The 13261-nt window shown below is 48.2% G+C and overlaps 1 protein-coding gene across 1 annotated transcript; it reads left to right on the top strand.

Moving 5' to 3' along the window:
* Positions 1-6500: 6500 nt before the first annotated feature.
* On the top strand, positions 6501-8031 carry LOC109736517 (senescence-specific cysteine protease SAG39). Its single transcript, XM_020295731.4, has 2 exons — positions 6501-7071; positions 7200-8031. The coding sequence occupies exons 1-2, from the start codon at positions 6534-6536 to the stop codon at positions 7808-7810; spliced, it is 1149 nt and encodes a 382-aa protein (XP_020151320.1). The 5' UTR covers positions 6501-6533; the 3' UTR covers positions 7811-8031.
* Positions 8032-13261: the final 5230 nt, after the last annotated feature.

Raw genomic sequence — 13261 nt, 5'->3', positions numbered from 1 at the left:
GTCGTGACGTCCGGCCGCACGCCACGCTCCGGCCCGGGGGCGCCGGCCCGCACCAGCTCCTCACGAGCGGGAGGGCACCTAGTCCCCGCCGCCGCCGGCGATGGCGAGGCTTTGCCTGGCCGCTCCCTCGGGCGGCGGCGAGGGAGGAGGAGGACGAGAGGGGGAGTCGGGGGTGACGGGATCTGGGGGCCTCCCAGCCGCCGCACGGGGGCGACTCAGGAGGACGAGAGGACCATCTAATTAGTACATAATGAGGGCTAACTGTTGGTTACTTGTCCGTGCGTGCTTGACAAATACAACCCTTCTATCTGTACGACCAAGCGGAAGGGAATCAAGATGTACATTGCCAGGAAGAAGATCTAGAAGGACATGGGCGTCGAGCCCTCTGAGTTCGGGGATACCGTCGCGCAGGTGAGCATCTCTCGCGTTCCTCTCGTCGTCGGCTTTGTGCCATTCATGTGTCTCTTTTCTATATCTATAACTGCTCTTTAGTTTGCGGTTGTCAAGGTTTAACATGCTTGTGGTGGTTAATATGTCTGTAGCTAGGTTTTCTTTGACCTAGAGAATAGCAACCAGGAGCTCAAGAGTGACCTCAAGGACCTCTACATCAACACTGCAATGTAAGTACTACATCCAGATCCTCCTGATCTATTGTGTCTGCCGATCTATTTGGCATCAGTGTACGAGATAATGATACGGTCGTGATGTACAGAAACATTCTAAGGTTTGTAAGCTACCTTTTTATTCTCCTTTCACTTGAGAACCAGTCAGTTAACTTTTATCGTACATGCATTCTTCGAATCCCGTGGATGCTCTTGTAACAGTTTGTATTGGTAAACTGGTTGTGCCACCTACCATAACAATTTCTTTTTGTCTAAGAACTTTTACAACAAAAACCCCAGCTACTAAAGCATTACTGCATGGAAATTACTGCGTCATTCCTATGTTTGAATTTTATGCAAAAACTGGTCAGTGAAATGGAAATAGAAATAAGTTAGTTCCATTGTTATGAAAGATAATGTGGGCTTCAGACTGCTCTAACGTTTAAGGAGATGTTGAGTTTTGACAAGCTTAATTAAGAAAATGAGTTTAACTTGGTTTGAACTCACAACAACATTTTGTACTAAAAATCATTTCATGGAACTCGATGGTGTCTTGTTTTGTCCAAAATTCGTTTATATGCTGAGGCCATCGAATTTGTTGGTGAAATGCTTCATGGTCGTTTTCAGCCTGCTTTTATTTCTGAGGTTAGAACAACTTAATTTTGATTTTTATTTTCTCTTTCTCTTTTCTGCAATACAAGCTTTCCATAAGGTGGTCCGCAGCTGGGCCTCAAAGAAATTCATGACTTGATGGTAGGTAGAGCTGTATGATTTGGCGGGGCGGCATTTACTTTCTGTGCTCCTTTGTCCATTGAAAAATAATGTTGGTAGGTTTTGTCATAAGGTTGCCAGTAGCATAGCTAAATAGTATGGACAACGTCGTAGTGCAAATCTGTTCTTCCAGGGCCCATCTCATTCTTCCGAAAAGAATCAGCTTGAGAGATCAAGAATGTCAAATGGATCATGCTTGCTGCATATTATTATTTTTTACAACTTTTATGAATGAAGGAAGGAGGACTGACTACTTTAATCATATGGAGAGTGTTCCTGACAGTCTCGAGGCCTTGGCTTGGGTTGCACTCTTTGAAAAAGATTGTGGTTAGTGAAATTGCTTCATTGGCTTCGATTTTGAGTCCCGTCAAAGTTATACAAGTTTGTCCCCTGATTTCCTTTTATTTTCCTCTGTAAGGCATGAGTTTCCCAACAACACATGTTGAAGAAAGTTGACACATGTTAACCATTTGTAGACCATGAAATAGCTTTTACTTTTCTTCAGGGTATATATCCTTGTCCTTGGTATCTAGTTATCTGCTGGTTGGGACTGGGTTTATTTGTATGGCTGCGGGAGAAGCCGAGAAGTTGGGTCTGAGCACGAGGAGGACATATCTATGGTGGTGATCTATTGTGCGGTGGGAGAAGGATCTGCGTGGGGAGAGTGGTATCTCGCATCTATCTCATAGTTTACGCTCGACTGGTCAAGTATTGACCTGTACCGGTATCATGAAATTAGACAACTGGTAGAAAATGACTATTTATCTTCACTTGACTCAATTAATTTCTAGCATTTTCTCTGCCTTTTATGATTGCCACCGACATCTTCGTTTTTACCAAATTTAGCATCAGTTTTCAAGTTTTCAAGTATTTTAGTCTCCCATTTTTTGCAATATAGAAAGTCTCATGTTACATTTCTTCTGCAATCTTATTTATAGCTAGGATTGTAGTATATGCATGTTCGGTTTAGTGCTCCTGGCAGCAATAATTGTTGTTCGTATGTGCACCTCTCGCTCATCCTCCTGATTACTTGTCTCACACATAAAATGTTGGTTCTTGTGCAGTGCCGGGCGAAGCACGCGGCATGAGCGCGACGAGGGGGATTACCGGTGACCCCTAGCTACCTCCTAGCGGTGCGGGTGCCCTGCCCCAAGGAGGCGTACTGCTGCGGGAGTTCCGTGGTGTACTGCTTGCATGGTTGGCGACCACTGCATGGTGTGCGCCGTGCCTCTGCCCTGAGCCCGGCTGCGGATTCCTCGGCCCGTCGTCCACGCTCCGTGGCCACCTTGCCGAGCGCCACCAGTGGCCGGTGACTGACATCGCCGCTGGAGGTCCAAAGGTTGGACCTTGGTTGGAGATTCTTTCCATTGCATTGGTTGCCCATGTATCGCTCGTACCATTCATGTAGGTCTTGTTTGTTTGTGTGTGAAAACTGAATTTGTAGCAGCTAGCTAGCTAGCAGAAAGTCACACGTACGGATTCTACCCTTGACATGCAGTGCGCCTTCTATCTTGCACCGGTAATTTGAGTTTGATTTGATAAAATAACACTACGTAGTACAGCTAGCCAGGAAAGTGAAAGGGGCGCGTCCTACCTGTCACGCCCCAATCACGAGTTAATGCAATCGTTGTCGACCTGACTCACAACTCTCACGTTTATATGGTGGAGGTGATGGTCGGCACAGGGGTGATGAGGCAACACGACAATGGCAGCACTGTCGGCTGTTTGGATAGGGTAGCTAGGGCTGGGGACTCCATGGTCCATGCATGCATTCATGGGTAACGAGGGAGTACCTGAAAAGATCGAGACGCGAGGAGGCCTGGGTGCATAGTATAGAGAAAGAAGAAGTGCATAGTATAGTAGTACAATTCAAAGGCAACTGACCATGTTTTTCCATCCTGCCCATATACATAATAAATGCATTTTTAAGAGTACACGAATTTTGTCTTACAAAGAGTAGTACCATTTTAGCTCATAGTGAATCTCATCATCTAATTAAAGCAACACTCACACCAGTAATAAAAAATATATAGCGAAAGGTTCTCTAACCTAGTAGTTAGAGCACTTCAGCACTTGACGGGCATCAAGTAAACCTCACTGACTGCTATCCTCTTGTTTTTTTTTTTCCGATGAAGGTTGGATTTTATTGGCTCAAAATGAAGCATCAAGAGGATACACTTATAATGAACACATACCCGGCCTCTGCATAATTAGGATGCACATAGTCAATACCAATGCACGCACATAAAATACACGCCAACAAATAGTAAAGTCATATAAGACCAAAACTATGCATGGGCGAGGAGAAAAAAAAGAAAGCGGTCAGATCCACGATCAATAAACTACAACAATTAATGACGATATCTGCACCAACCATCTTATGACACCACATGAACGAGGAGGTTCTTCAACAGCAACGCCTTCAGGAAGGGAGCGGTGCTCAAGCGCCGCCATCACCGGATCCAACCACATAAGGCCAGAATCTATGTTTTCACCCTGAAGAACTAGTCTAAGCATATCCGAACAATGCCTTCAACAACGTAACGACGTAAAAACATTGTCATTGCCAGGTATAACCAACTCCGGTCAGGCCTAGGCTTTCACCCCGGAGCTCAACCCCGGGTGCTAAAGTAGCACCATCATCGACGTTAGCCATGTGTTGTCGCCACCATTTTTTCTCGATCCCAGCAGCTACATGCGATGCGTCGCCGCCGCTGCACAACCTCCGTTTTGCATCAAGCCGTTGTCCATAGTTTGTATTTCATCGCCAAAGCCAACCACCGGGTCTAGAGAGAGAAACCATTACAAGAACCTTACGATGGCCCCTTCAATTCACAGCAAGGTCACCGACGCGCTAAACGGACCCACCAGAACCGCCGCCTCCTTCCGATGTGCATCCATGGTGATCGCCGTCAACGTGTCAGCCTACCGCCACCCACCACGAGGGCTTCGCCCAACAAACACAGACAACAATGAGCAGAGGATGCATGGTGGAGAGGGCGCTGGGGGCGTCGGCGTGCAGGCGCCCTTCGAGTCGCGAAGAGAAACACAGGGCCAAACCGATTTCTTCGGGTGTCACGCAGTGCAAGAGGACGACGAAGATCCTGCTAGCCTGATGCACCGAAGTGCAAAGCTAGCCTTTGGGTAGCGCTCGCATTCATTCAGGAAGTGAATGTGTGTGTACTAGACAGGAACAACCAGCAACAACAATAGCTTCACGTCCAGCCCGCTTGCCCAGATCCAGCCACCGTGGTCCCTGCAAACTCCGCCATGCATCGCGGATCTGGAGCGCAGGCATCTGTCCTCTTGGTTAGCTGTCTATTTCCCCCTACAATGAGATTTGTATAACATGCTGGCAAATAAACAGCCGAAAACAGTAGATCTGAGGGGGTGTTTGTTTCCAGGGACTTTTTTGTGTAGGGACTAGAAAAAGTCCCTCTTAGAGACTTTTTTACCAAACGGGAGGGACTTTTTAGGGACTAAACTAGGCATTTGGGACTAAATGAAGAAGACTCTCAAGGAGAGTCTTTTTGGGACTTTTTGGGACTTTTCCAATAATGCCCCTCCATGCACCCATTGGCCCGCCACCCCATGGTGTTGTTTGATTGTTATTTTTCTATATACTAGGGGCAACATGGTCATTTAATAACCTCTAGAAAGGGACTAGGGACTTTTTAGTCTCTGAAAACAAACAGGGAGGGACTTTTTAGGGACTAGGGACTTTTTAGTTGGGACTAGAAAAAGTCCTAGGACTAGAGAACCAAACACCACCTGAATTACATAATTCATGGATGGATTTGAACAACCTTGGTGAGTAGAGTGGTATATTCACACCTTTCGCTACCACGCCAGTGACATATGCTTAATTCCCTCCAAGTTCTAATATTTTACACTAAATGAAAGAAAAAGCCTATATCAAACACATGGAAGAAAAGAGTCATATTAAATAATATGAAATTAGCAATTATGGTCTACAACAAGTACATAAAAATAAGATCTTTTTTGCTTTGTGGTACTACTTCGTGTCACAATACATTTGCTGCTTTAGCTTCTTCTACTTTTTTTTGTGAGCCAAGTTGACAACGATTGGATGGTGAACACCCTGGTTCGCGGGATCCAGCATGTCCCAAATTAAGGTGATCCCGGGAGCTTGCAGGAGAGACGTTATCGGAGGAGTGATCGAGAACGCCTCCATTGGAGCGGAAGCGGTAGGACCGGATCGAGAAGCAAAGGGGTTAATAATGAAAGAGCCATTCGATCCCGCATGCGTGATACCATGAATGAGGGAGAAACGAGATACAAGCGGCCGGCTAACCGTAATCGGTGTTCGAGAAAAGTTCGGCCATAGAGAGAAGCTTGCAAGAGCCCGAACTCCCAAGATCCAACCTCGTCGGAGGCGGAGAAGCAGCTCGCAATCCTTTGATTGGCAAGAGGAGGATGAAGCAAAATTCAGGTGTAAGGGGAGAAGAAAATGCTTGAATAAGGTATCGCTTTCCCATTTAAAAATAGTAGAAGAAGATAAACCAGCAAGTCTGATCTTGCTGTGAGACAAAGGAGTACCCCAAAGAAAAAAAGATCTTATTTTTGTGTACTTGTTGTATATCATAATTGCCAATCTCGTATTTTTAATATTGTTAATCTCAAAAAATAAGTGCACTTGACGCCGGCTCTTTTGTTCCATGAGGTTGATATATGCTCTTCTTTCATTTGGTTTAAACTATAAGAACTTGGAGGGAATTAAGCACTTATAAATGGCTGGTGTGGTAGTGAAGGTGTGAAAGATGCCACTGTACGTACCCACCAAGGTCCTTCAAATCCTGTTATCCATGAATTATGCCTAAAAGAAGATATAGAGTTTTCGGTGGTTTATTTGCCAGCATGTGATATGATGCTCACTCTAGAAGTCTATGGAAAAAGACAGCACACCAAGATGAGGACGTGAATCAGTAGTGAGATCTATCGCCTGGCCTCTATAAATGGCTGTATCCAAAGGTAGCTAAACCTAAACATCATCCATATCGGACATGGCTTTCAAATCTATGGAAAAAGACAGCACACCAATTGCAAGAGGAGGACGTCAATCAGTAGTGAGATCTATCGATCGCCGGGCCTCTATAAATGGCTGTACCCAAAGGTAGCTAAACATCATCCATATCGGACATGGCTTTCATGCGCTCGTCGTCCTCATCCATGGCTCTCGCTCTGCTGCCGCTGCTGGTGGCAGCCGCATTCTTCATCCCCTCCATGGCTTCATCAGCTTCAGGTACCCTCGACCATGGCTTGGATGGTGAGGCACTGCTGATGCTGGGGAGGTTCCATGGGTGGATGGCGGCGCACGGCCGGTCGTACGCCACCGTGGAGGAGAAGCTGCGCCGGTTCGAGGTGTACCAGAGCAACATGGAGTTCATCGAGGCGGCAAACCGGGACAGCCGGATGACCTACAGCCTCGGCGAGACCCCATTCACCGACCTCACCCACGACGAGTTCATGGCCATGTTCAGCAGCAACGAGTCGTCATGGGAGTCGGAGGAGACGACGGTGATCACAACTCGCGCTGGCCCCGTCTACGAGGGCACCGGCGCCGTGCAAGAGCCACCTCGTCGTACCAACCTCAACCTGACGGCGGTGGTGCCTCCGAGCGTGGATTGGAGGGAGAAAGGCGTCGTCACAGCAGCCAAGTATCAAGGGGATTCCTGTTGTAAGTAACATCCATCCAAAATAAATCATGCATGCGATGCGAGTTGTCGTACGTCGTCTACTCCATTATATTGATGCAATTAGGTAAGTGAGCGGTCATCTAACGTACGTACGTGTCCGCGCGTGCAGCGTCTTGCTGGGCGTTCACGTCGGTGGCGACGATGGAGAGCGCGCAGGCGATCAGCACCGGCAGATCGCCGCCGGTGCTGTCGGAGCAGCAGCTGGTGGACTGTCGGATTAACGGGTGCGGCAACAGTTGGATGGACAAGGCCTTCGAGTGGGTGATCCAGAACGGTGGCATCACCACGGAGGCGGCCTACCCCTACACCGGCAAGGTGGGCACGTGCCAAAGGGCCAAGCCGGTCGCGGTGAGGATCAGAGGCTACAAGAAGGTTACACCATCTGGCAACGAGGCGGCGCTCATGGAGGCCGTGGCGCAGCAGCCCGTCGCCGCATCCTTCGACTACAGTGACCCCTGCTTCCAGCACTACATCCGCGGCGTGTACAACGCCGGTTGCTCCAGGTCCGGCGTCTACACCAAAGGGGCGTGCGGGACAACGCAGAACCACGCACTGGCCCTCGTCGGGTACGGGACCAAGCCTGACGGGACCAAGTACTGGATCGGTAAGAACTCGTGGACTGACCAGTGGGGTGACAAAGGCTTCGTCTATTTCCTTAGGGACTCGCCACCCTTGGGCTTGTGCGGCATTGCCAAGTACCCGCTTTACCCTATCATCTGATGACCCAGCCGCCGTGCACCTCCATCATCTGTGTGTGACTCCGTGCATCTCTACTTATATTATATATATGTAATGAATAATTGCACGGTACCTAGCTATTCACTTGTGTACTCCATGCCTATGCTATGCATGTAAAGGTTCGGGTGCTACACATGCATCCTTGCCTATAATAAATAAACAATATATATATATATACATATGCCACTCCTTCTTTTTTTAAATCTTATATAAATCGTTTTGTTTTTTGTAGATTCATAGTTTTTGCTATGCACCTGACCTATATAATACATTATGTTTTACTGTGTTCTAAATAAAAAAGTTAAAACGACTTGCAATTTGGGGTGGAGGAAGTATCTCCCTTCTGTTTTATTTATTTAAGTTGTAAAATACACCAGCGGTACATGAACTAGGGAGTGTCATCCAGGTCTCTCATCTCCTGAAATGCACATTGGAGTCCCTAAACTTGCTAATTGGTTTGTGTGACACTCAAATGAGTACGTGGCATGTTTTTTTTTTTTGCGCATAGAGTACGTGGCATGCTGATGCGTGGAGCGGATGATGGAGAGCAAGAGAGGCAGGAGGGGGGTGACCGTGGGGGAGAGGAGATGAGAGCGGAGACAGGACGAGCTCTGGTGGTGCTGAATTGCTGATAGGTCGAGGTCGGCGCGCAGCAGAGGCAGGGTGAGCTTGACGCACCGGACGGGGCGAGCTTCGGCAGCGCGAGATTTGGGCGAGCGCGACTGCATAGATCATTTGAGAGAAATGGAGAGAGATGAAGAGAGAAGATAGGTGGACCTGACATGTAGTCAGCGTTCCACGCATGCCATTTAACATGGGTTATGAAGATTTGGATGTATTATGTGAACCCATAAGCAAGTTTAGGGACTTAAATATGTATTTTGGGAGTTCGGCGACCTAAATGACACTCTCTACCAAGTTCATGTACCGCCGTGCATTTTACTCTTTATAAGGTTTGGCTGGTCCTAAATTAAACTAAACCAACGCCAAATGCTATGGAATGGATGTAGTATCCGATATCCCGTAATAATATTGCATATTTGGCTGCCATCAAAATGCTTGGGACAGGTTGTTCGGAAAATCCAAGATAGTATGCATCAATAGCCTTCTCTAGGATACAATAATACAGAGTTGAGCGAGCACAAAACACACCACACTGTGCTTACACACGCTTATTAAGGAGGTACACAAAACCACCGACTTCACAAAACAAGGGGTGTCCTCATCCCACCATGGTCCACAAGTGCTTGGCGTCGTCTCATTGTAGTCTATAAGCACTTGGTGCCATACTGCAAATATTAGTTGTGGACCCGGTAGACGAGGGATTGCATTAAGCGCCACCATAAGTTGTGCCATCGACCCTCTTTAATTAAAGTAATTGAACTAATTTTCAAAATGCCGCTGATGATTATGATAAACTAATTGATTTATTTGGAGAAAAATAAATTGAATTAATTAATTTAAACTAACAAGGGTTGATGGTGGCCTTTTAGGGGTACTAATTCACATGTCTACACTACATTACACCTTTGCGGGACAAACTAATAGCAGTTCTCCTACAATAACAGTTACCAAGCAAGCTTGACCTTGCAACCATTTGAAGTTTTGTATAGCAGAAAGTGTACCCCTCCTTTCATCTGGTTAGAAGTAAGAGAATGTGTGTTGTTTGTTCTTGTAGTAATCGAAGATACCACATAAAAAAATGAAGGTCAGATAAAACATGAAAATACCTCAGAGCAAGCCAAAAACTATTATAATAAAAGAAGATGAGATCTATCTTTAAAAGTTGACATTCTATCTACCTCAAGATCCCACCCTTGAGAGGGACTCAAAGATTTCAATAGAAAGGGGAACTACCACCATGGTTTGTAGGACCATATATACAAGATCAAGTTAAAAAGCTTAGACATCTAGCTTAGAAGTTAGAAATACTAGAGAGCATGGTAGGATTACACATGTTGTTGCAACTAGCAAAATACTCGAGGGTTCCGGAAGAAGAAATTTCAGCAAAAAGCAGTTGATTTTCAAGACACAGATTAATATCGAAGACATTATTCCAATCAAGATCATTGTTGTAGGGGTAATGAGTTTGTATAATTTGCTCTATGGCTACAACTATTTTGTTCTGCAAATTCATAGATTTTGTTCCATGTGTATAAATAATGGTTCTTTGAATTTATATACTTTGTTCAATAAGTCTATATAATTAGTTCTGGGAATACAATTTTTTTGTTCCATGAGCTCATATAAAATTGTTCGACGTGTACAACTTCGGAGACTCTTCCGACGATGTGGTCCCGATGAGTAGTTTGTATATTAATTGACAACTGTATTGAGTGTTTGCTCCTCCGACGATGGAGATAAAACATGACAAAAAAATACATATAATAATAAGGGATTAAAAAAAACCCGAATCAACAGTTTGCTCATCCATTCGTCCCATATGTGTAGACTGCTATTGTTGCCGGGCAACAACAAAAATATATCTGCATCTTTTTTTCTGTGACATGTATAAAAATGCATCAATTTGGGTTTACTGCATACATACACACAATTCTTTTTTCAATTCAACTGGTTCAATGTTTAAATGCATCAATTTGGAAATCGACACATACAGGATGTCAGTTCAAATGCATCTTGTAGTGTTCTTTGCTTGTCTCGGTCCAAGAATTTACTCATTGATGGCCGAGACGGCGAGCAGTGTCATTGTTTCTCAGCTTTCGAGGCACAGTCATTCTGGGGTGTAGTGGAGGCAGGGCCAGCGCGCAGCAGCAGCAGCAGCACGATGGCTGGGTCGACCAGGCAGAGGCAGGGCCAGCGCCCGGCAGTAGCAGCACGGCGGTGTGCCCGGTCGGTCGTGGAGAGTACAGGGAGCACTGCCAGGAATGATGCGGTTTGCGCTAGCACGGAGCAGCTAGCAGACGGGGCTAGACCGTGGGAGAGCGGAAGCCAGTGGTAGTATGCATCAACCAGTAGTCGTCGAACTTGTCGCCCAGAAGCATGGGAGATGGCGACAGGCGGCGAAGCATGCGGCGTGTTACCTTTGGGTTTTCTCCTATCAGGGGCCCTACGATTCTTTGCCCCCCCCCCCCCCCCCACCCCACACACACACACACCGACATGGCGGAAGACTGCGCTAAGACAATCACTTGTGCTCAAGAACAACCCTCATCTGTCGCTGCAAACAAGCAGTGTCTTTGGATTATTCTCTAAAAAAATACTCCCTCTTCTAGACTACTAGTGGTTGGGGTGCGCCACTTAGGCGGAAGCTCTGCGGTACCGCTAAAAAATTATACTATACTACTCCCTCCGTTCCTAAATATAAGTTGTTGGGGGAGTGTAAACTGAACTCCCCCAACGACTTATATTTCGGAACAGAGGTAATAGTTAGGTAGCACATGTTCATGCATGCAAGAATTGTTGAGCGAATTATATTTCCTGTGTACGCAAGAAACAAGTTGACACTCCATCACACTCAGCGCAGACCGCGTCGCCGGAACCATCCTGTGCGGTGCATGTAGGAGACGACCATTTCAAATTTTGTTTTGCGTTGTGGGTGGGACATGGATATGCAAGTAACCTGCATATGCCCTCCATTGTATGAACTGGTTACAACATCAAGCATTCACTGGCCTGGTTTGCTCCATTAGCATATGTTCATTCTAAATATACTAAATCTGGCTAGGTTTCTTTTACCTGGTTTTCTTTCCCTTTTTTTCTAGTATTTCCTTCTCATGCACTCCTGTGCATGCGTGCCGCGCGATTCTTTCGCCAGGTTCCTCCCCTTTTCTCGCGTGGTCTGTTGTGCTGCTGAGAGGATGCCTGATTCTTGTCGAGGTCGGTGCTTGCTACCGCTGGCTCATGCCTCGTTAGATCCCCAGCAGTCGGGATCCATTTCATCTCCCGGCCGGCGCCGGTACAGTCTCCCCTCCGCGTGGCCGAGTTGGCGGCGCACGCACGAGCCATCAGTGATGACCTGTGGGAGGTGCGTGCAGAGGCACTACCGGAACAGGGGCCGGTGCTGACGGCCAAATATATGCCGACGGCCACCGTCGGTCTACTCCTGCATATGCCGACAGCCGAATCCAGGCCGTCGGCGTATCGTGTCCGTCGGGCTATCCCGAGCTATGCTGACGGCCACCGTCGGCACAGGTCAGTCGTCGGCTTAGCCCCAGCCTATGCCTACAGCAGCCGTCGGCATACATAAGCCGTCGGCATAGATGCGGGCCTGTCGGCCCCACTCGTGACGTGCGGCTAACGGCGTCCGATCTATGCCGGCGGCCTAGACGGGCGGCCGTCGGCACAGATGCGCATGCCACGTCATCGATCCGAGGCGCACCGACCACCACCTATGCCGTCGGTATAGATGCCACGTCATCGATTTGGGACGCGCCGTCCATCTGCCCCTGGCCTAGGCTATACCGACGGCTTTGCCGTCGGCATAGTTTTTTTGCATTTATTATATTTTTTTTTGTTCTTTTACGTATTATTATTTAATTAACTTACATGTAGCATGTGTTAATATAAGCAAAAATACCTTACTTTCCGAATCTATACTGAGGGGTGTGACCCCCCTCACGGACGGCGCCGCCGGCGGCGGCTGACACCGGGAGGGGGGAAACAGCCGCATCGGGCCTATACGGAGGGGACGTTGCTCCCAAGTGTTTATATGGGATGACCTACCACAACCGTGTGGTGTGGTGGCATGTCTGAAGAGGTGGCACGCGTCTCCGGGGTGTGGCCCCCTCCCGGACGGCACCGTCGCCGGCACCTGGAGGGGGAAAACGGACGTGTCGGGTCTATACGGAGGGGATGTTGCTGTGGGTTTGGCCTGGATGTTGCTCCCAGGTGTCCCAGTGGGCTGACCTAACACAACCGGGTGAAGAGGTCCACTGGTCAAAGCCCGTCCGTGGGAAGTCAAAGGGCTAGATCTCGTGGTCAACCACTCCAGGGTTAGTCGGGACGGGGGCCCGGGGGGGGGGGGGGGGGTAGCAATGCCACCGGAGCGTCGCACCGGCCCCTCATACATGCGGGGTGGTGTTGTGGCATGTCTGAAGAGGCGGCACGGGTCTCCGGGGTGTGGCCCCCCTCACGGACGACACCGCCGCCGGCACCTGGAGGGGGAAACGGACGCGTCGGGTCTACACGGAGGGGATGTAGCTATGGGTTTGGCCCGGATGTTGCTCCCAGGTGTCCCTCTGGGCTGACCTAACACAACCGGGTGGAGAGGTCCACTGGTCAAAGCCCGTCCGTGGAAAGTCAAAGGGTTAGATCTCGTGGTCAACCGCTCCAGGGTTAGGCGGGACGGGGGCCCTTGGTGGGGGGGAGGGGGGTAGCAATGCCACCTGACCATCGCACCGGCCCCTCATACATGCGGGGTGGTGTTGTGGCATGTCTGAAGAGGCGGCACGCGTGTCCGGGGTGTGGCCCCCT

The sequence above is a fragment of the Aegilops tauschii genome, chromosome 7, assembly GCF_002575655.3.
Source record: "Aegilops tauschii subsp. strangulata cultivar AL8/78 chromosome 7, Aet v6.0, whole genome shotgun sequence".
In the NCBI taxonomy this organism is placed as follows: domain Eukaryota; kingdom Viridiplantae; phylum Streptophyta; class Magnoliopsida; order Poales; family Poaceae; genus Aegilops; species Aegilops tauschii.
The sequence above is the reverse complement of the archived record's forward strand: the minus strand, read 5'-3'. Positions and strand labels throughout refer to the sequence as shown.

Bases quoted from the DNA above. Each gene is read 5' to 3' on its own strand.
- LOC109736517 (XM_020295731.4), top strand. From the start codon at position 6,534: ATGGCTTTCATGCGCTCGTCGTCCTCATCCATGGCTCTCGCTCTGCTG. The intron at 7,072-7,199 runs GTAAGTAACATC...CCGCGCGTGCAG, and splicing joins GTATCAAGGGGATTCCTGTT to CGTCTTGCTGGGCGTTCACG.